This window comes from Eutrigla gurnardus (genome assembly GCF_963514095.1).
Source record: "Eutrigla gurnardus genome assembly, chromosome: 7".
NCBI lineage: Eukaryota > Metazoa > Chordata > Actinopteri > Perciformes > Triglidae > Eutrigla > Eutrigla gurnardus.
This window is the reverse complement of record NC_139921.1, coordinates 24,760,494-24,783,370: the sequence shown is the minus strand read 5'-3', so window position 1 is coordinate 24,783,370 and position 22,877 is coordinate 24,760,494. Positions and strand designations below refer to the sequence as shown.

The 22,877-nt window shown below is 46.5% G+C and overlaps 3 protein-coding genes across 12 annotated transcripts; 1 reads left to right on the top strand and 2 right to left on the bottom strand.

The window, feature by feature from the left end:
• Positions 1-151: 151 nt before the first annotated feature.
• traf3 (TNF receptor-associated factor 3) lies at positions 152-11,258 on the bottom strand. 8 transcript variants are annotated; one of them, XR_014597390.1, is made up of 16 exons: positions 10,984-11,258; positions 7,392-7,554; positions 6,498-6,663; positions 6,187-6,238; positions 5,995-6,099; positions 5,744-5,908; positions 3,966-4,046; positions 3,799-3,873; positions 3,609-3,701; positions 3,396-3,536; positions 2,966-3,143; positions 2,332-2,675; positions 2,013-2,204; positions 597-1,625; positions 518-562; positions 152-429 (listed from the first exon to the last, which is right to left on the bottom strand). XR_014597390.1 is itself a non-coding variant. In XM_084013046.1 (14 exons), the coding sequence occupies exons 2-14, from the start codon at positions 7,549-7,551 to the stop codon at positions 1,590-1,592; spliced, it is 1,788 nt and encodes a 595-aa protein (XP_083869172.1). In that variant the 5' UTR covers positions 7,552-7,554; positions 10,984-11,258; the 3' UTR covers positions 152-1,589. The 8 variants fall into 8 exon arrangements, 1 of the variants encoding a protein (XP_083869172.1); XR_014597387.1 differs by having other exon boundaries at positions 518-1,625; XR_014597388.1 differs by lacking the exon at positions 518-562 and having other exon boundaries at positions 152-444; positions 564-1,625.
• Positions 11,259-12,281: 1,023 nt separating this feature from the next.
• Positions 12,282-18,019, bottom strand: rcor1 (REST corepressor 1). Its single transcript, XM_084013057.1, has 13 exons — positions 17,347-18,019; positions 17,182-17,241; positions 15,917-15,997; positions 15,771-15,823; positions 15,505-15,666; positions 15,296-15,414; positions 14,256-14,334; positions 14,105-14,155; positions 13,858-14,004; positions 13,707-13,784; positions 13,379-13,436; positions 13,018-13,256; positions 12,282-12,662 (listed from the first exon to the last, which is right to left on the bottom strand). Exons 1-13 carry the CDS (start codon positions 17,534-17,536, stop codon positions 12,618-12,620), a joined length of 1,362 nt encoding a protein of 453 aa, XP_083869183.1. The 5' UTR covers positions 17,537-18,019; the 3' UTR covers positions 12,282-12,617.
• Positions 18,020-20,800: 2,781 nt separating this feature from the next.
• On the top strand, positions 20,801-22,773 carry ankrd9 (ankyrin repeat domain 9). Of its 3 annotated transcripts, none has more exons than XM_084013071.1 (2): positions 20,801-21,147; positions 21,251-22,773. In XM_084013071.1, exon 2 carries the CDS (start codon positions 21,302-21,304, stop codon positions 22,121-22,123), a length of 822 nt encoding a protein of 273 aa, XP_083869197.1. In that variant the 5' UTR covers positions 20,801-21,147; positions 21,251-21,301; the 3' UTR covers positions 22,124-22,773. The 3 variants fall into 3 exon arrangements, with proteins under 3 accessions (XP_083869197.1, XP_083869195.1, XP_083869196.1); XM_084013069.1 differs by having other exon boundaries at positions 21,229-22,773; XM_084013070.1 differs by lacking the exon at positions 20,801-21,147 and adding an exon at positions 21,183-21,201.
• Positions 22,774-22,877: the final 104 nt, after the last annotated feature.

Here is a 22,877-nt window from a genome sequence, read left to right as displayed (position 1 = left end):
AATGACAATAATAATGTATATTCATTCTACTACTTCCTGTTTTTTCTGCCTCGCTGATACCTGTCTCGCTGATACCTGTCTCACCTCTGACTGTCTTGTCTCCCTGCTCTGAATGTGTCAGATACCCACAGAAATGAATTGTTACAAGATATAATATTAATAATAATAAAATTTATTCATATATATATATATCTCAGCAACCAACAGGAGCAACGGAACCAACATTCAGAATCTCCAGCTTGTTAATATCTGACCTGTTTCACAAGAAATAATATTAAAATTACATTTTTAATTGAAAGTAATATACTTCTGATTTAGGACTTGGTGACCAGATAAAGTTGCTTGGATAAGTGTAAACCCATCATTCTGCCTGTTCTGGTGTGTACTGGGTCTACAGGTCTGTTCTGGTGTATACTGGGTCTTACAGGCCTGTTCTGGTGTATACTGGGTCTTTCAGGCCTGTTCTGGTGTGTACTGGGTCTACAGGCCTGTTCTGGTGTGTACTGGGTCTACAGGCCTGTTCTGGTGTGTACTGGGTCTTACAGGCTTGTTCTGGTGAGTACTGGGTCTTACAGGTCTGGTGTTCAGGTGTGTACTGGGTCTTACAGGTCTGTTCTGGTCTGGACTGAATCTTCTACTGGGTCCAATGATCATGGTCTCACTGTTTTTTTAATAGGCCATCATAAATTGTAATGGTTTGTACTGGGTAGATGTTATACAAAGGATTCTGTACTGGATCCTGTTGGTCTTTGGATCCTGCTGGTCTTTGCTGGTTTTCTGAGCTCCTCTGTGGCTGCAGTGGTTTTCCCAGCATGCCTTGGTAAACAGGTAATAAACAGGAAGTAAAGCTTGATGCACAGCATCAGTAAGGAGCAGCATCAACGTCCTCGCTGCAGTGGCCATGTTGGCTCTGAGTGATATCGCCATGGTGATATCATGGCAACATTCTCTCTCTCTCTCTCACACACACACAAACACACACACACACACACAGACACAGACACACACGCGCACACACTGTTCTTTAGTTCGTCAGCCAATCAGAAGAAGACCCGCCCTTTGGCCGCCGTAAAGTTCACTCTGGCTGCTTCCTGTCGAACTCTCCTCTTCTGTCGTCAGATAGACACGGCTCTCTTCTGTCAGATAGACAGGCCTCTCTTCTGTCAGATAGACAGGCCTCTCTTCTGTCAGATAGACAGGACTCTCTTCTGTCGTCAGATAGACAGGCCTCTCTTCTGTCAGCTAGACAGGCCTCTCTTCTGTCAGATAGACAGGCCTCTCTTCTGTCAGATAGACAGGACTCTCTTCTGTCGTCAGATAGACAGGCCTCTCTTCTGTCAGCTAGACAGGCCTCTCTTCTGTCAGATAGACAGGCCTCTCTTCTGTCAGATAGACAGGACTCTCTTCTGTCGTCAGATAGACAGGCCTCTCTTCTGTCAGCTAGACAGGCCTCTCTTCTGTCAGATAGACAGGACTCTCTTCTGTCGTCAGATAGACAGGCCTCCTCTCTCGTCACCCATCCTTCCCATCATCCTCTGCTCTTCTGGGCATGGACAGGTAAACTGATCTTAGACCAGTGAGGTCAGAGGTCACAGGTCAGGAAGGTCAGAGGTATCCACAGTAACCTGCCAAATCAATCGACACAAATATTGATTAGTTATGACTAGTGTAGCAAACCGGATCCCCACAACTAGCCACCAGAACCCTGAACCAAGTCCCCAGACTTCTATAGCTAGGCCCAGACCCCAGAAACCTGTCTCCAGACCCATGAAACCAGTCCCCAGACCTGTGAAACCAGTCCCCTAATCTCTAAAACCAGTCCCCAGACCCCTGTAACTCATGCTTAAACCTTTGAAGCTCGTCCCTAGACCTCTAAAACCAGTCCCAAGACCCCTGTTACTAGTCCTCAGACCTCTGAACCCAGTCCCCTAACCTCTGAAACCAGTTCCCAGACCCCTGTTACTAGTCCTCAGAACTCTGCAGCTTGTCCCCGGACTGGGTGTTGCCCTCACCTTGATGAAGATGGTGTCGTCTTTGATGTAGCTGCCAGTCTCGAGGACACTCTGAGACACAAACAGAGGACACCCGGATGCAATGTTCATCTCTGCAGTAGGACGCCTGAAACTGCTGCTGTTTGGATCCGGCTTAAAGGCGTCCCCCAAGTGTTTCCTGGATGTACCCTGGTCCATTAGCATCAGAGTCACCTGACAGACAAACAGTGAGAAAGACGGGTCTGTCAGCAACGTCCAGAAGACTCGGTGATACAGAATACTTGACCTATAAAACACCTGGTTAAAGTGTCTTATAATCTGTCTTTATACCAGTCAGCACCTTCTGTTTGAAGGGCCAGGGCAGCAGGGCGTCGTACTCGCCCCTCATCACCACAAAGAACAGTGACAGGTGCGTCCCCTTGCCCATGCCGTCTCCGTTCAGGTAAACGCGGGCGCACATTTTGTACCCGAAGTATCCGGTGTAAAATGGCTGTGAATAGAGTGATAGTGTCTTCGCCGCCACCGCTTCCTGTTTCCGTCTCTTGTAGTCACGGATCTTCCAGATCAGGGTCCCGTTGTAGCTCGCAGTCTCTAGCACCTGGAACCGCAGGTCCATGTCGGCCAATCGGATCTCATGGACACTCAGCATCTCGTCATGTCGATTAAGTTGAGTCTCCAGGGATGCTGTAGAGAAGTTAATATTGTGTTATTGATCAACCGTGTCCAGCAACGAGTCACCAAACCTCTGAGACGAGTCAATAGACCTCTGCAAATAGTCCCCAGTCCACTACAGCGACAGCCCTCTGTAGTCCAGAACTCTGTAACTCATGCTTAAACCTCTGGAGCTAGTCCCCAGACTTATGAAACGTGTCCCCAGATTCTCAAACTAGTCCCCAGACCTCTATTCCCCAGACGTCCTAGTTCCCAGACCTCTGCAAATGGTCCCTTGTCCCGTCCCCAGTGTGTTTTCTGACCTAACGTGTGTGTTGTGGAACCGGCCCCGCTGCGTCCCCCTTGTTCCAAAGCATTCAGTCTCGTCCGGACGTTCTCCAGCGTTCCTCTCAGGTTCTCCACTTCATCTCTGAGCAGACGAAGGGAACGGAGCTCAAGCTCCACCTCCAGGAGCTTCTCTGAGTGGGAGCTCATTAGTTTCTAGAGGAAGAGAGAGATGATTGGCTGTCCAGGTTCTAGACTCTACAGTCAGTCTTTCAACAGGTCAGACAAATGCAGACAATTATGTCTATATATTGACTTCAGGTCTTTAATTGTGTGGGTTATTACCTTCTGCACTTAAATTATTTTATGCAATAAGTATATGTAACCCATTTTGAACTTTCACAGTAGATAACCAGTTTCACAAAAATATATAGCCTTGCCTTAGTAGAATTAAAGTGTAAGTATTACCTGCATAGTGGCCAGTTTCTGCTCCATCTGTCGGTTCTTCTCTCTGAGCTCATCACTCTGGTTCTCCAGTTCAGACAGTTGACTGCTGAGAGCAGGAAGCACCTTGTACCTCTCCAACAGCTCTACTTTAATATCCTCCACCTGGAAACACACACAGGTCAGTCTCACGCTGATCCTTCTACTTTGGTTACCTCAGTCTGAATGCGATGGTACCTTGTTCTCTAAAGTGGCGTTTCTGTTGGCCATCATTCTCAGGTGTTCAGCTGCAAAGGTGGACTCATGTTGCCTCATGTCCTGGTTCAAACCCTGAAAGACAAACAACCACAGCCCATTTACTCCAGAAAGGAACACAAAGTGGTGCATTCCCGCTCAGGAGAAGGAGAGGCAGAGGATGAGGAGGTACCTTGAAGATGCAGCCGAAGCGGCTGAACTGACAGCTCACCTGAGCTTTGGGACAGTCATGCTGGTGACTGGATAGCTGAAATACAAAACCAATCAATCACTGTCATCAGTAACACATGCTGGTGTGGGTTAAACTACACCAAAGTAGGAGATCAACTGGATCCACACCTCACTCCGGGGAAGAGAAGAGAAGGAGCAGTGGTTTGGACACGACACTGGGAATGCTGGACACACCGTCTCTTTGTGTTTCTGAAACACAGAAACTCGATTATTTTCATCTTCAAACTTTAAAATCTGAATGGCAGGTTCACGTTTCAGACAGAAACACTCCTGGAAACTCCTCTTCATCTAGGCCCTAGACCTCTGGTGCTAGTCCTTAGACACCTGGTGCTAGTCCTTAGACACCTGGAGCTAGTCCCTAGACCTTTGAAACTAGTCCCTAGACATCTAAAGCTAGTCCCTAGACACCATGAGCTAGTCCCTAGACCTCTAGAGTGAGTCCTAGACACCTGGAGCTAGGCCCTAGACCTCGGGAGTTAGTCCTTAGACACCTGGTGCTAGTCCTTAGACACCTGGAGCTAGTCCCTAAACACCTGGAGCTAGTCCCTAGACCTTTGAAACTAGTCCCTAGACCTCTGGAGCTAGTCTAGACACCATGAGCTAGTCCCTAGACACCTGGAGCTAGTCCCTAGACCTTTGAAACTAGTCCTTAGACACCTGGTGCTAGTCCTTAGACACCTGGAGCTAGTCCCTAGACCTCTGGAGTTAGTCCTTAGACACCTGGTGCTAGTCCTTAGACACCTGGAGCTAGTCCCTAGACCTTTGAAACTAGTCCCTAGACATCTAAAGCTAGTCCCTAGACACCATGAGCTAGTCCCTAGACCTCTAGAGTGAGTCCTAGACACCTGGAGCTAGTCCCTAGACCTCTAGAGTGAGTCCTAGACACCTGGAGCTAGGCCCTAGACCTCGGGAGTTAGTCCTTAGACACCTGGTGCTAGTCCTTAGACACCTGGAGCTAGTCCCTAAACACCTGGAGCTAGTCCCTAGACCTTTGAAACTAGTCCCTAGACCTCTGGAGCTAGTCTAGACACCATGAGCTAGTCCCTAGACACCTGGAGCTAGTCCCTAGACCTTTGAAACTAGTCCTTAGACACCTGGTGCTAGTCCTTAGACACCTGGAGCTAGTCCCTAGACCTTTGAAACTAGTCCCTAGACCTCTGGAGCTAGTCCCTAGACACCATGAGCTAGTCCCTAGACACCTGGAGCTAGTCCCTAGACCTTTGAAACTAGTCCCTAGACCTCTGGAGCTAGTCCCTAGACACCTGGAGCTAGTCCCTAGACCTCTAGAGTAAGTCCCTAGACACCTGGAGCTAGTCCCGAGACCTTTGAAACTAGTCCCTAGACCTCTAAAGCTAGTCCCTAGACACCATGAGATAGTCCCTAGACCTCTAGAGTGAGTCTCTAGACACCTGGAGCTAGTCCTTAGACACCTGGAGCTAGTCCCTAGGCCTGTAGAGCTAGTCCCACTACCTCTGGAGCTAGTCCCTAGACACCTGGAGCTCGTCCCTAGACCTCTAGAGTGAGTCTCTAGACACCTGGTGCTAGTCCTTAGACACCTGGAGCTAGTCCCTAGACCTTTGAAACTAGTCCCTAGACCTCTGGAGCTAGTCCCTAGACCTCTAGAGTGAGTCTCTAGACACCTGGTGCTAGTCCCTAGACCTCTGAGTGAGTCTCTAGACACCATGAGCTAGTCCCTAGACCTCTAGAGTGAGTCTCTAGACCTCTGGAGCTAGTCCCTAGACCTCTAGAGTGAGTCTCTAGACACCTGGTGCTAGTCCTTAGACACCTGGAGCTAGTCCCTAAGCCTGTAGAGCTAGTCCCACTACCTCCGGAGCTAGTCCCTAGACCTGTGGAGCAGGTTGGTCAGCAGTGATGTAATGTGATACCTGCAGGTCAGTCAGAGGCATCTTGGTCATGCAGAAGTCGCAGCTGGTCTCTCGGTGTTTACATTTCCAGCTCAGGTGGTCGGGAATCTCTTTCCTCATCATTCGCTCTTTACATTTACCCAACGGACAGGGGACCTCAAAGAAGGGACACACATTGAGGTGGTCCTGTGAAAAGAGACAGACAGAGAGACTGAGTGGTTTTGATCAGACCTGGTCCAGCAATGAGACGACGTATGGACATGTTGTCTCACAGGTATCTGCTGCAGACTCATCTGCTCCTGACAGCCGTTGGCTTCACTGCGACAGTAAACCTTCAGTGCCATGATCTCCCGATGGCAGCAAACGTCTCTGAAGATCTGAAACAGAAACACAAGAGCTTCAGGAGCTGATCAAGGCTCAATCAATAATCAATGATCTCTGTTGTGATGCCGGTTCCTGCCCACCTTGTCTTTGAACAGAGGCTCTCTGTCAGCTGGACATACTGGGCTTGGATGACTGCAGGAGGACAGAGGACAGAGAGTTACTGATTCACCTGAAGACAACTTACTGGTCAGATATCAGAAGTAACCTCCACCTGTCACACGACGGGGACTTATCACCTGAAACAGTAATGATGTTCCAGTAAGGAACATCAAGACCTTCAGGTCTACAAGATGACAGAACGATGGGTAGGATTTTATTCTTTAAGCTGAAAGCTTACCTGGAAACCATTTCCTGTCTCACTCTATTGTCTCACTCTCACTGTCTCTCTCACCTGAGGACGTCGTTGATGCAGCTCTGACAGAAGCGGTGTCCACACTCGGTCTGGCGGGGCTGACACAGGACCAGCCTGCAGGCCTCGCAGCAATACTTGGCTTCTGGAGTTTCTACAAAGTGATCTCTGAATCCTCCGTGAAGAGGGAGGAAACCTGCAGGGACACCTGGACACACAGACACACCTGAGTTCAGTCCTCCTGGACACACAGACACACCTGAGTTCAGTACTCCTGGACACACACACACACCTGAGTTCAGTCCTCCTGGACACACACACACACCTGAGTTCAGTCCTCCTGGACACACACACACCTGAGTTCAGTCCTCCGGGACACACTCACCTGAGTTCAGTCCTCCGGGACACACACACACACCTGAGTTCAGTCCTCCTGGACACACACACACCTGAGTTCAGTCCTCCGGGACACACTCACACCTGAGTTCAGTCCTCCGGGACACACTCACACCTGAGTTCAGTCCTCCGGGACACACACACACACACTTGAGTTCAGTCCTCTGGGACACACTCACACCTGAGTTCAGTCCTCCAGGACACACAGACACACCTGAGTTCAGTCCTCCTGGACACACAGACACACCTAAGTGCAGTCCTCAGGGACACACAGACACACCTGAGTTCAGTCCTCAGGGACACACACACACACACACACACACACACACACACACACACACACACACACACACACACACCTGAGTTCAGTCCTCCTGGACACACAGACACACACCTGAGTTCAGTCCTCCGGGACACACAGACACACCTGAGTTCAGGTGAGATGCTGTTCAGCTGAGATGCTGTTCAGCTGAGACAGCTGCTGATTGGTCCACTCTCAGCCAATCACAGTGCAGGGCTGGGACCAGTGATGGTGCTTACCTTGCGAATTGCTGGGGTCGCTGGGAGGCCAGGGATTGGCTCGATAGTGAGAGGGAGGGGTGATGGGTGGGGCCACTGACAGGGGCGTGGTCAGGGAGGGCGCCACCTGCTGGAGGGGAATCTGCACCTCCCTCCCGTCAGCACTCCTCCCCGCTGACATGACCTGAGTGGGAGGAGGGGGAGTCAGTGGTGATATGTTTAATAAGTTATAATTAATAAAATAATAATTCACAGAAGACAGTCCTCCTTGATAAACACCGATTATTAGACATTATGATTTATATGTTGATGGAGTCAAAGGACAATTAGAAGAAATCAGCTGTGACACACACACACACACACACACACACACACACACACACACACACACACACACACACACACACACACAGAAACACTTCCTAACGTGGCTACGTTGGGATGTTAGGGGCTTTTCCACTGACTGTCTCACTAACTTACTGTACACATCACTTCCTGTGTGTGAAATCAACACAGACTGTAACAGACTTCCTGGCAAACTTCAAAATAAAAGACCCGACTGGCTCCTTGAGCATCATTAATAAATCTAATTTCTGGAGTTCCTTATGGAGTTGTAAATAGCAATGACGTATTCAGAGCCCAACCCAACTGGTGGCAGAGAGTGACAGTTTTGTTGTAGCGCTGTCACATGTGAGCGCTAAAATCACAAAGAATCTGGATCATCTGGAGCCTTCTCTGATTATCTGACTGGCTTGCCAGCAGGAGACATGCTGCTGTCTGACATTAATAAACTAACAATTATCAATGTGGTGAGTTTCCTGAGTCGTACTCACCGTACGGATCCAGCCCCATGGTCTCAGTTACAGTGGACGTGTGCTAAATCTGGTGGAAAAAACCAGTATCTCTACTAAAGAACAACACAGTATCTCTACTAAAGAACAACCCAGTATCTCCACTAAAGAACAACCCAGTATCTCTACTAAAGAACACCCCAGTATCTCCACTAAAGAACAACCCAGTATATCTACTAAAGACCACCCCGGTATCTCTACTAAAGACCAACCCAGTATCTCTACTAAAGACCAAGCCAGTATCTCTACTAAAGAACAACCCAGTATCTCCACTAAAGAACAACCCAGTATCTCTACTAAAGAACAACCCAGTATCTCCACTAAAGACCAACCCAGTATCTCTACTAAAGAACACCCCAGTATCTCCACTAAAGAACACCCCAGTATCTCTACTAAAGAACAACCCAGTATCTCCACTAAAGAACAACCCAGTATCTCTACTAAAGAACACCCCAGTATCTCTACTAAAGACCAACCCAGTATCTCCACTAAAGAAGAACCCAGTATCTCCACTAAAGAACACCCCAGTATCTCTACTAAAGACCAACCCAGTATCTCCACTAAAGAACAACCCAGTATCTCCACTAAAGAACACCCCAGTATCTCTACTAAAGAACAACCCAGTATCTCTACTAAAGAACACCCCAGTATCTCTACTAAAGACCAACCCAGTATCTCCACTAAAGAACAACCCAGTATCTCCACTAAAGAACAACCCAGTATCTCCACTAAAGAACAACCCAGTATCTCCACTAAAGAACAACCCAGTATCTCTACTAAAGAACAACCCAGTATCTCCACTAAAGAACAACCCAGTATCTCCACTAAAGAACACCCCAGTATCTCTACTAAAGAACAACCCAGTATCTCCACTAAAGAACACCCCAGTATCTCCACTAAAGAACAACCCAGTATCTCTACTAAAGAACACCCCAGTATCTCCACTAAAGAACAACCCAGTATCTCCACTAAAGAACACCCCAGTATCTCTACTAAAGAACAACCCAGTATCTCTACTAAAGAACAACCCAGTATCTCTACTAAAGAACAACCCAGTATCTCTACTAAAGAACAACCCAGTATCTCCACTAAAGAACAACCCAGTATCTCTACTAAAGAACAACCCAGTATCTCTACTAAAGAACAACCCAGTATCTCTACTAAAGAACACCCCAGTATCTCTACTAAAGAACAACCCAGTATCTCCACTAAAGAACACCCCAGTATCTCCACTAAAGAACAACCCAGTATCTCCACTAAAGAACACCCCAGTATCTCTACTAAAGAACAACCCAGTATCTCTACTAAAGACCAACCCAGTATCTCTACTAAAGAACACCCCAGTATCTCTACTAAAGACCAACCCAGTATCTCTACTAAAGACCAACCCAGTATCTCTAGAACAACCCAGTATCTCTACTAAAGAACAACCCAGTATCTCTACTAAAGAACACCCCAGTATCTCTACTAAAGAACAACCCAGTATCTCTACTAAAGAACACCCCAGTATCTCTACTAAAGACCAACCCAGTATCTCTAGAACAACCCAGTATCTCCACTAAAGAACAACCCAGTATCTCTACTAAAGACCAACCCAGTATCTCTAGAACAACCCAGTATCTCCACTAAAGAACAACCCAGTATCTCTACTAAAGACCAACCCAGTATATCTACTAAAGAACAACCCAGTATCTCCACTAAACACTATGATTATACACTATGAATCGGATTATAAACTATGAATCTGATTATAAACTAAGCATCTGATTAAATCTATGAATCTGATTATAAACTGTGAATATGATTAAAACTATGAATCTGATCATAAACTGTGAATCTGATTATAAACTGTGAATCTGACTAAAACTATGAATCTGATTATAAACTATGAATCTGACTAAAACTATGAATCTGATTATAAACTATGAATCTGACTAAAACAATGAATCTGATTATAAACTATGAATCTGACTAAAACTATGAATCTGATTATAAACTGTGAATCTGATTATAAACTATGAATCTGATTATAAACTATGAATCTGACTAAAACTATGAATCTGATTATAAACTATGAATCTGATTATAAACTATGAATCTGACTAAAACTATTAATCTGATTATAAATGCCATACATCCCATAATAACAGCACAGTAATATAAAATATAGAACAATAAATGACACTGTAAACAGAATGTAATAACGTATTAATTAATAACGTGTTATTTAGTAAATAAGAGTGATTATACTGTTGATGATGATGATTAATATTACTATTTGTAATGGTATTGAATTACAGGAGAGTAGTATTACATCTAATACATCTTAACTATTTCATATACACATTATGAATCAGGTCTGACTGTAGCTTTCTTTTCTGTGGGCTCAAACTAACGGATCTATTGATCCTGTATTGATTATTGATGATCGCACTGATCTTCACAGTAAACAGATGGCTAATGCTCAGACTGTTAGCTTCGTGTGTCACTGCTGTTTGTTTAATTAAGATCATTTTAGGCGAGACACGCGCACGCACACACACACACGCACACACACACACACACACACACACACACACACACACACACACACACACACACACACACACACACACACACACTGCTAGTTGTAGCATCTGTTGTGTTAGCTAACGCATACAGCTAAAATGATGCCGCTTCTCCCAGCTCTCGTTAGCTTCTACCGAGGTTCTACCGAGGTTCTGCCGAGGTTCTGCCAAGGTTTTGCGGTCTCTGGGACTCACATGAATCTCCTCCGCAGGCCACAGTTCAGCTCAGCAGCTCTACGGTTCGGCAGACTCGCTCCGGGATTCAAACCGTCAACCTGCTGCTGCTACGGAGCCTCCGGGACTCAGGCGAACTCCTCATGGTCCGGGTTCAGGTTCAGGGTTTCACGGGCTCCCCGGGTTCTGTCGGTTCTGTGTGAGAGAGAGCGAAGTCACTGGGATCCAATACCGCGATCCAGCGGAGAGTACTGGGCTGATCACACTGGAAACCCCCTCCACTGCTTCCGCCCAGGAAATCCCCCAGCAGCCCGGAGACGGAGGAGACCACCGGGGGCGCTGTTTCCTACACACTGTAGACACGGAGGAGACCACCGGGGGCGCTGTTTCCTACTCACTGTAGAGACGGAGGAGACCACCGGGGGCGCTGTTTCCTACTCACTGTAGAGACGAGGACACCACCGGGGGCGCTGTTTCTTACACAGTTTACTACAAATTGTAGAGACAGAGGAGACCACGGGGGGGCGCCGTTTACTACACACCGTCCATATAGAGACACAATGTGATTCAATCAACTAATAAATTATGTAATAAGTAGTGAATATATTAAATAATACATAATGTATATTATAGATCTAAAAAAAAAAATCAATAATAAATTATGCATGTTTATATCTTTAACTAAATGTCATCAATACTAAATTATAACGTATTATTATCGATTAAACTCAGAAACTAGAAGGGTTAGGGATGACAGTTCATATCATCCATTTCACACATACAATAATGTGAACTCAACCAATCAGTCTGATTATATTTTTTATATATTTTTCATACTGTTATGTGTGTGTCCTGTTCTGCCTTTTGTTGTACTTTCTGATAAAAGATGATGTATTATTATAGATTTAACTACATATACTATTCTGCATAAAGAAGAATATTCTGATGAGAGTACTTTGGTACTTCTACTGTTGAAGTAATTCTGTGGTCAGTCGTGGATCTTCAGTTAACTTTCTGATCAACGATCAATAAGTCACATGATACACCTGTCAACTACATCATGAGGGTCAGTTTCTATGAAGTATTAGAAGAGAACGGTAAATATTGATTTGATGGCAGTCTATTGATCAGTGAATGTTGTTGGGTTGTTTTCTGAATGTAATAAAACTTCAACCACCAGGTAAATCATTTGATAACAACCTTCAGTTTCTTTGTGTTCAAAAACATTTTAGTTGATTTCGTTAACTTGAAGAAACATCGCCTTGTTTGGAACAAATTAAATAAAGTGAATTATTATTAAAGGGGGAAAAAATCTATCTATTGATACAGTTTCACTTTATATTTGTTTGTTCAAACAAGCAAAAGACAGAATTTATAAAAAGAAGAAACAAATTCATTTATTGATGAACTTTGGTTTTTGGCCACACCCCCTACCTGAGTGACATCATTGATCCCCCCCAAAGGTTAAAAACATTGAAAAGACGAAAACTGGCTCCACCCACTTCCATGGAGCGATTGGGTCTGATTTCTGATTGGTCCAAACCGAGCTGCGATGACAGGTTCATGACCTCATAGCTGACCAATAAGAGTCCAACACTCTAAAATAAAATAAATCCATGGTGACATCATAGAACCAGAGGAGCGGTGTCGGAGAGTCAGGAGGTCAGAGGATTCTGGGAGTCCATGGGAGATGACGAGTCCTGCAGAGAGCAGAAACACAGAAATACATTAGAGCTACAGGTGAAATATAGTAGAAATACAGTACAAACATAGAACCACAGTAGAGCTACAGTAGCTCTACTACAGTAGAAACCTAATACAAATACAGTACAAACGTAGTAGAAATACAGTCGAGCTACAGTAGAAACCTAGTAGAAACTTGGTGATACATTTAATAAAATAGAAGAGTAATGTCGTCGAAATCATCACCGTACTCGCGTCTCTGCATTGACTTTAGATGTAATAGTGACGCGTTTGGTGTGAACACACCGTCACACACAAGCAGACTGACAAGAGGATTCTGGGATTTGTAGTAAACAAAAAAGGCCTTCTCACCTCCTTAGTATCCCTGCCAGTCAACTCGTCATCTTCAGCAGGACACTCCTCCATCTTGTCCTCCTCTTCTCCTCCCCCACCTCTCGCCTCCATCCCATGCTCGGCCTCCCACTCCTGAAGAACCTCGTCCAGGTTAAACCTCCGTCTGTAGTTCACCAGGAAGTTCTTCACCTGAACCACCGACTTGTTACCAATCACATCTGAGATGGCCTGGAAGTCCCGCCCATACTTCCTGATGGCTGAGAGGGAGAGAGTCAGTGACCAATCACTCACTGAGTTTTAATTAAAGTGACCAAGGTTCCATGAACTCAGCTGGTTACACCTAGTCCAGATTTCAGTTCACCTGGTGGGCTCACGTTACCTTGTACAGCAAGCAGCTGCTCTTCTGTGGTCCAACGAGTGTTAAACTTCTGATTTACCTGAAAACACAAGACAACATCAAGACACAAAGAACTATAGCAAGACCAACAGAAACTATCAAGACCAACAGAAACTATCAAGACCACCAGACAACCAGCAATGCCACCAGACAACCAGCAAGATCACCAGACAACCATCAAGACCACCAGACAAACAGCAAGATCACCAGACAACCATCAAGACCACCAGACAACCATCAAGACCATCAGACAACCAGCAAGACCACCAGACAACCATCAAGACCACCAAACGACCATTGACGTAGTTACCTCAGGCTGTCTGAATTCGTCGACTCCGGCGCAGATTTTTTCCTTCAGAGAGCCATTTGACTGTTTGATGGTCTGAATCTGAAACAGAGAGAGACAGGTGAGGAAAGACAAGTGTGTAGAGAGAGACAGCGAGACAGACAGGAAGACAGACCTGTCTCTTGATGGAGACCAGTTGACAGTCCAGTTGTCTGATGAGTCCCTGAGCAGACGAAGACGAGAGCGAAACCACGTCCTGCTGACTCAAAAACATTCCTCTGGGAGGTCGTTTTTTCAACCGCTGGGACGCCTTACTACCTGTCTACAGGTACACAGAGAGACAGACAGGTTACTACTGACAGAGAGAGTGTTGTTAAGGTGTTGTTTAAGGTGTTGTTCAGGGGCTATTCCGGTGTTGTTACCTTCAGGCCAGAAGATGGTTTGATCTCTGATCTCTCTGATCCAGAACTCACCTGAAATGAAACCAGTCACTGATTCACAAACTAGTCTGGCATAAAACAGTCAGTGAACGGTCAATAAATAATCAATAAAAGTCAGTAAACAGTAGTTTACCTCCTTCTTGTCCTCTTTATTTGGGTCAAACTCAGCGTCACTTTGAGGATGTATATTTCTGTCCTCAAATTCATCGGCGCTGAAACAGAGTTTAAATTATTTATTAGAATCCGCCAAACACAGGACTCCCTGTACACCTGCCCTCATGTTACCTGTACACCTGCCCTCATGTTACCTGTCCTGTTACCTGTACACCTGCCCTCATGTTACCTGCCATGTTACCTGTACACCTGCCCTCATGTTACCTGTACACCTGCCCTCGTGTTACCTGTCATGTTACCTGTACACCTGCCCTCGTGTTACCTGTCATGTTACCTGTACACCTGCCCTCATGTTACCTGTCCTGTTACCTGTACACCTGCCCTCATGTTACCTGTACACCTGCCCTCATGTTACCTGTACACCTGCCCTCATGTTACCTGTCCTGTTACCTGTACACCTGCCCTCATGTTACCTGTACACATGCCCTCATGTTACCTGTCCTGTTACCTGTACACCTGTCCTCATGTTACCTGTCGTGTTACCTGTACACCTGCCTTCATGTTACCTGTACACTTGCCCCTATGTTACCTGTCATGTGACCTGTACACCTGCCCTCATGTTACCTGTCATGTGACCTGTACACCTGCCCTCATGTTACCTGTCCTGTTACCTGTACACCTGCCTTCAGGTTATCTGTTGTGTTACCTGTACACCTGCCCCCATGTTACCTGTCATGTTACCTGTCATGTTACCTGTCATGTTACCTGTCGTGTTACCTGTCGTGCTACCTGACGTGTTACCTGTCATGTTACCTGTCGTGCCAGCTGTCGTGTTACCTGTCATGTTACCTGTCATGTTACCTGTCGTGCTACCTGTCCACCTGCCCTCATGTTACCTGTCGTCTTACCTGTCATGTTACCTGTTGTGCTACCTGTCGTGTTACCTGTCCACCTGCCCTCATGTTACCTGCCGTGCTACCTGTCACGTTACCTGTCGTGCTACCTGTCATGTTACCTGTCGTGCTACCTGTTGTGTTACCTGTGCAGGTTGAGGCTCACCTGTCGTCTCTCTCCCTCTTGTGTTTTCGTGTCTGTCGATCCATGAGACTCGTTTTACTGCGACTTTTCTTCCAGGAGTAATAAAATCGGACCAGACTGGCCATCGACTTATCAGGTAACTACACAGAGAGACGGACTTTAATGAACATACACTCCGTCCTGGTCCAAGTCACATTAACACACTGGCCGTACCAAAACATGGAACATACCATCTGCTGGATGCGGTGGAAACTCTTCCCGTGGAAGCTGAAGGCCTGTTCAAACAGCACTCGGTCCTCCACCGTCCACTCATCAGGAAACGGCGTGAAGTTCGGCAGGTCGGCCAGAGATTTCTCAATGTTGTGTTTGTGCCAGAAGAGCATCCCCAGAGCCTGAAGCCAGAGAGTCATATAACTAATACACATATATACTGTATATGTATAGTTCCCTTCATTGTTCTATATAGTTATGATTTATATGTATATAGAAGCGTTACCTGCTCCATGTTGTAGCCGTGTTTCTCCTTAGCGATGGCGATGTACTCGTCCACTGGAAAACAATATCAAAGTGTAAACATGTAAATCATCACAAACCAGATTCCTGTTATGTTTGATGTGAAACATTAAATCTGTTGCTTCTTACACTGAGTCTGGTTCAAACAGCTGCTGGGGATCCAGACCAGCATGCCCAGGTTCTCTCTGACCTGGGCTGCCTGGGCCACCTCTGCTGGTTGTCAAGGCAACATGAAGAAAACATCCACAGAAACACAGTGATCAGAGACACAGTAATCAGAGATCAGCTGATCTGTGATCAGCAGAGGCCATCTGGCTGATACGTTTGAAATGTCAGTGAGAGGACGGAGAGACAACCAAATTAAGCTGTTTAATTAATCGATTGATTTCTATTCATCTACATTTAAAAATATTGGAAGCAGCTGTGAATAATGAATGATGAGCAACACTGAACTCATCCAGTGTCTGTTTGGTGCATTCAAGGACTGCAGTAGATTGTAGAGGGGTTCCTAATGAAGCAGACACTAAACAATCCGACTCGGGATCAGCCCTTCTGTCCAGTTTAAACCAGAAGTAGAAATATGAACAATAACTTTGTCTCTCAGTCCTCGTTTGATTCATTTTGTTTGTAGAACAAAAACTTAATCAGTTGGTTTTCACAATAAAAGCATCACCAACATAATATCTAATACATCAATATAATACTTTAAATAATCTATTTTAACAGGCATGTTCACTAATAAACACATGTAAGGCATAATCAGATCAAGTTCAGCTGTGGAATAAAATCATATTGAACAAACTTCGGAGTGAATTTAAATACGTGTCTTCTTTCTGCTGCAGTACCACTCTATGTATTTGTGTTTTATTAAACATAGAATTAGTCATCATTCTATTATTGTTATTATTAGTAGTAGTATTATATTGGCTGCTTGCCAATACATTTAGATGAGATGAAATCGCTTTTACGGCTTTAATTTCATTATGTTTTTATTATTATTTGGGCACATAAATGGATGAAGTGAACTTAACAGTAGAGTTGGAAGTAAAACACACCCAGTATGAAACTAAAACCAGTCTGATCCAGATCAAGAAGCTGTTCAATAAGAGTAGAACAAGAAGCCTAGAAGCTGCTGGCTGTAGAAACAAAACACTAGAGGAGATCTCTGGTAGAGATAGAAGCTGTAGAAGCTGCTTCTAACTGGTTCATGTCAGAATTGGGCCCACTGAGGTCTACTATAGAGACCAGAACCAGTATGAGTCGATGACTATAGACCAGGAACTGGTTTAACATGACTGGGACCAGTTTGAAACTGCTAACCAGTACACTTCACTTCTCGTGTTGTTCGAGGCTACCACTCCTCCGCTACCATCGAGCCGTGTTTAGATTCTTACCCGGGTCAAAGTCCGGAACCACGGCCTGGTACTGCGTTCCGACCCGCATCCCTCCTCCACCTGCACGCACACACACACACACACACGCACGCAGGCGCACACACACCAGTAGTCAGTACTCCAAACAGTCCAAACAGCGAGTCTACGCTGACCGAGGCTACCCACCATGCTCCTCGTCGCTGCTGGAACCGGAGCTTCCTTCTTCCCAGCAGCTGTTGGCGCTGGTTCCATTCCCGGACAGACTCTTCCCGCCGGGTTGTGCTGCTGCTCCGGGGCCGCTGCTGCCGCTGCCCGCCGGGGCTCTGCCTCTCCGCTTCCCCGGAGCCTCCGGGTTTCTCTCCAGCATCGCCGGCATGAGGAGGACGGAGGTAGCTCGGGCTAGCAGCTAGCTGCTAACTGTAGTAGGCTAATAGTTAGCTGGTTAGCTTAGCTGCCCTGCTAACAGAACCGAACCGGACAACTCACCCCTGAGCGCGGCTCAGCGTTCGGTCCGGACGGCGGCTTGTGGGAGGGGGGGCTCGGTGTGAAACGGAGACAGCGAGGCGGAAAAGATCCGGGAGTTGAAGCTCACAGCAGCTCAATGAGCCAACGATGCTAACGGCTAACGTGAACCGGAGACTGACGCTTCACTCAGGGAAAGTACGGAGCCGGAACCAGAACCAAGCAGACGCAACCGGACCCACAGACGGACCCACAGACCGACTCAAAGACACAGACCGCACGACCGCAAGGATCGATAAGACCTGCAGCAAAACTGATCATCAGAGATCAGAGACGCTGAAGCTTATCGATCAGAGGGAGAGAGAGCCATAGAGCGAGAGGGAGGGAGAGAGAGAGAGAGAGAGAGGGAGAGAGAGAGAGACATAGGCCGAGAGAGAGAGAGGGAGGGAGAGAGAGAGGGAGAAAAAGAGTGTCATGACATGACTGGTAACAGACAGGTAACTGACAAGTACAAACCGACAAGTACAAGTAGTAAAGTAAATTTACCATTTACTAACCAACAGGTACAAACCGAAAGTAACCGGCAGGTACTAACCGACAGGTAACCGACAGATACTAACCGACAGTAACCGACAGGTACTAACCGACAGTAACCGACAGGTAACTGACAAGTACAAGTAGTAAAGTAAATTTACCATTTACTAACCAACAGGTACAAACCGAAAGTAACCGGCAGGTACTAACCGACAGGTACTAACCGACAGGTAACCGACAAGTACTAACCAACAGGTAACTGACAAGTACTAACCGACAGTAACCGACAGGTAACTGACAGGTTCCACGCTAAGAACAAAGAAGCAACAACCAGGCAGCAGCTGGTGATATAGAGGAATCTTGGGATCTGTGTTAACAGTAATCCGTGGGGAAAAAACTGTGAGATCCTGAATAAGAGGGTTCTTTGTTTTCACATCACCATGTTTTAAATAAATGTCAAAGAAGGTCCTCCACACTGATAGAGCAGGAGTTAGTTCAGAAGAAAGGGAAGGTCCTCCACACTGATAGAGCAGGACTTAGTTCAAAAGAAAGGGAAGGTCCTCCTCACTCTGATAGAGCAGGAGTTAGTTCAGAAGAAAGGGAAGGTCCTCCTCACTCTGATAGAGCAGGAGTTAGTTCAGAAGAAAGGGAAGGTCCTCCTCACTCTGATAGAGCAGGAGTTAGTTCAGAAGAAAGGGAAGGTCCTCCTCACTCTGATAGAGCAGGAGTTAGTTCAGAAGAAAGGGAAGGTCCTCCTCACTCTGATAGAGCAGGAGTTAGTTCAGAAGAAAGGGAAGGTCCTCCTCACTCTGATAGAGCAGGAGTTAGTTCAGAGGAAAGGGAAGGTCCCCCTCACTCTGATAGAGCAGGAGTTAGTTCAGAAGAAAGGGAAGGTCCTCCTCACTCTGATAGAGCAGGAGTTAGTTCAGAAGAAAGGGAAGGTCCTCCTCACTCTGATAGAGCAGGAGTTAGTTCAGAGGAAAGGGAAGGTCCTCCTCACTCTGATAGAGCAGGAGTTAGTTCAGAAGAAAGGGAAGGTCCTCCTCACTCTGATAGAGCAGGAGTTAGTTCAGAAGAAAGGGAAGGTCCTCCTCACTCTGATAGAGCAGGAGTTAGTTCAGAGGAAAGGGAAGGTCCTCCTCACTCTGATAGAGCAGGAGTTAGTTCAGAAGAAAGGGAAGGTCCTCCTCACTCTGATAGAGCAGGAGTTAGTTCAGAAGAAAGGGAAGGTCCTCCTCACTCTGATAGAGCAGGAGTTAGTTCAGAGGAAAGGGAAGGTCCTCCTCACTCTGATAGAGCAGGAGTTAGTTCAGAAGAAAGGGAAGGTCATCCACAGTCTTGATAGAGCAGGAGTTAGTTCAGAGGAAAGGGAAGGTCCTCCTCACTCTGATAGAGCAGGAGTTAGTTCAGAAGAAAGGGAAGGTCATCCACAGTCTTGATAGAGCAGGAGTTAGTTCAGAGGAAAGGGAAGGTCCTCCTCACTCTGATAAAGCAGTCTGTCAACATAGAAAAGTCCAAAGTCATGATTTTTCAGAAGCAGGTCAGGAGAAAGGAACACATACACCCTTTTTATTTGGACAAATGGGACAAAACAATAATTGACAAAACAACAATTTAATCATTCCACACTGAGTTCTGTAACAACCCCTAACATGTACAAAGAAAGACCCTGTTCGCTTGTAGAGCAGAACTCGGCCAATATCCCCTCATACTCAAAACTAAAAAAAGAACACCTAAAACCCAGTGACCCCCAGACCTACCATCACACTGCCCTGAGCTGCTGAGAGCTGAAGCCAGAGAAAAGTCCCCTCAACAAGCCCCCTCGAAGACTCCACCCACATCACATGACCAGACCTGGACAACCTCAGGACCACAGCACCCCCTGACCAAACAAAATTATCAACCAACAAAAAGAAAAATACATTAAATATTGGAAAGAAACAACTCAAAAACAGAGTAAATTAAAATGTTATTTGGTTCTAAATACAGGACAACAATACAGTTGGACAACTTCCAGAACAGTTTCCCGACACTGAAATCAACATCAACGTCTTAAATCAAAACCTGTCCTCTTCAGAAAGAGTTCCAGACAAGGTCCCCCATTCCCAGCAGCCTGCCTAGGGGAAGATGACCACACCCCCTACAATTACCCCCTCCTCTACCCCACCAACCACGGTTACCCCCTCCTCTACCACACCCCCTACAGTTACCCCCTCCTCTACCACACCCCCTACAGTTACCCCCTCCTCTACCACACCCCCTACAGTTACCCCCTCCTCTACCACACCCCCTACAGTGAGTCCAACCACTACCTTAAAGACACACAAACACCGAAATCCTATTCTGAATTGACTCGAATGGGAAGTGCATTACATATGAAACGTCTCTTCCCAGGCAGAAGGTCCAAAAAGATCTGGAGCACCCAGACCCAGAGCAACTAAAAGCAACGTCCAGAGTCCCCCACAAGACATGCCCACCTTTCTACACCAAAACAGAGCTCCACAGGGCCCCAGACCCACCTTTCTACACCAAAACAGAGCTCCACAAGGCCCCAGACCCACCTTTCTACACCACGCCAAAGCTCCACCTCCATAGGGCCCTGTTCTACTGTTGTTTACTGAGTTCTACTGTTGTTTACTGACTTCTACTGTTGTTTACTGACTTCTACTGTTGTTTACTGTCTTCTACTGTTGTTTACTGTCGTCATCAAGACACATGAGCTGCAGCCTTTTCAAGGCCACTATGTTCACTATGTGGACAACATGAGACACTCGATCTGTCACCCGGGTTCCAAAAACAGACACACATGGAGCTGAGCCGGGGGGAGACAGAGAGGGAGGCAGTGTGAGGAGGGGGAGGAGTCTGTGGGTGAGAAACTATAAAAGTGTGAAGGAACTGAGGACGAAGGTTTGACTGAGAACCAGTTTCTGACTCTCCAGACTGGAACTGGATCAGACACTTTAAACACTTCCAGGGACTCCTTCAGACCAGGTGTGTCTCTTGTCTCCTTAGGACCAGGTCTGTGTTGTCTCTCCTTCAGACCAGGTGTGTCTCTTGTCTCATTCAGACCAGGTGTGTGTTGTCTCTCCTTCAGACCAGGTGTGCCTCGTGTCTCCTTCAGACTAGGTGTGTCTCTGGTGTCGTCATGCCGTGGCTGCTGTCCTCTCAGGTGGAGCATCTGTCTTCGTCTCCATCTCAGCGCCAGTGTGAGCAGACGTCGTTCTCCTTCTACTGTGCCGTTCGAGACCAGGTCCCGGTCTGGCTGCTGGAGGACATGCGCAGTATGGAGGTCTTCAGCTGGGAGGATGGACACCCTCGAGCCTTCCTGCCGTCCGAGGCGCTGCTGTATGCCCTCGTACACGACCACCAGGACTATGCACGGTACCTGCTCCACAAGTACTCCATGAGCGCACTCAGACCGCTGCGCTGCCGCTTCTGCTGCAGCGGCAGTCGTGGAGCGCCACACCTCACCGTGGCGGTGCGCTACGACCGCGTGGCGATACTTGGCATGATGGTGGAGGCTCTGAAGGACATGCAGAATGTGCGGCAGGACTACCTGGACAGCCACGGCGGCTGCTCGCATGTGGCGGACGCTGGGAAGACAGCGGTGGAGCTGGCGGTGGAGCTGTCGCGGCCTGACTGCCTGCTGCTGCTGCTCGTCCGCGGCGCTCAACCCACCGGCCTCGACGCTGCTCTGCAGCAACTCGTCTCCTCGGACGCCAGGAACCGGCGCCACGCACAATGCTGCCTCAACGTCCTGCTGCTCTTCCTGCCCAAACTGCCAGCGTTGTGTTGCCTGCAAGACGAACCGCATCGCTGGCAAAGCCTGCTGGGAAATGAAGTCTTCAGCTGGCTGTGCGGTCTGGCCCCGCCCACCCTCCTACTGCAGGCACTCAGGTGTTTGGCCCGGTCTGGCCCAGATCAGATCACCAGGGTGCCCCACTTCCTACAGCCACACAGCTGGTAGTGACATCATCCGTCACCATGGGAAAAAAACTGCCAACACCTGGGACTGCTGTGATTTGATGGTGTGTTGAATGAATGCTAAAAACAGGCCTGCTCACTGATCAGCGATCAATACTGTCGGGTAAAAACCCGTTAATTTGACTTGACGGGCTTTAGGACCCTGAGGAAACTGAAGGGGAGATACAAGCTTTTGTGTTTTATGTGAAAATCTCAAGATGATGTTGAAGATGATGATATTGATGGTGACGATGAAGATATTGATGATATTGATTATGATATTGATGGTGATGAAGAAGATGATATTAATGATCATGATGAAGATGATGATATTGATGGTGATGATGAAGATATTGATGATGATATTGATGGTGATGATGAAGATGATGATATTGATTATGATATTGATGATTATGATATTGATGGTGATGATGATGATATTGATGGTGATGAAGATGCTGATGCTGATATTGTTGATTATATTGATGGTGATGGAGATGATATTGATGATGATGCTGACGATGCTAATGATATTTATGGTGATAATGATTTTGATGATGATGGTGATGAAGATGATATCGGTGATAATATAATATAAGATAATTATGTCTTTCCTTAGTTCCACTGTGATTTCTAGAGTTCATGTTAATCTTCATCACAAATGTAAATACTGTATAAACCTGTTTCTACCTCAGAGTCCTGATATCAGATCATATTTTGATGTTATAATATATAAGGTAATATTACTTAAAGATCTT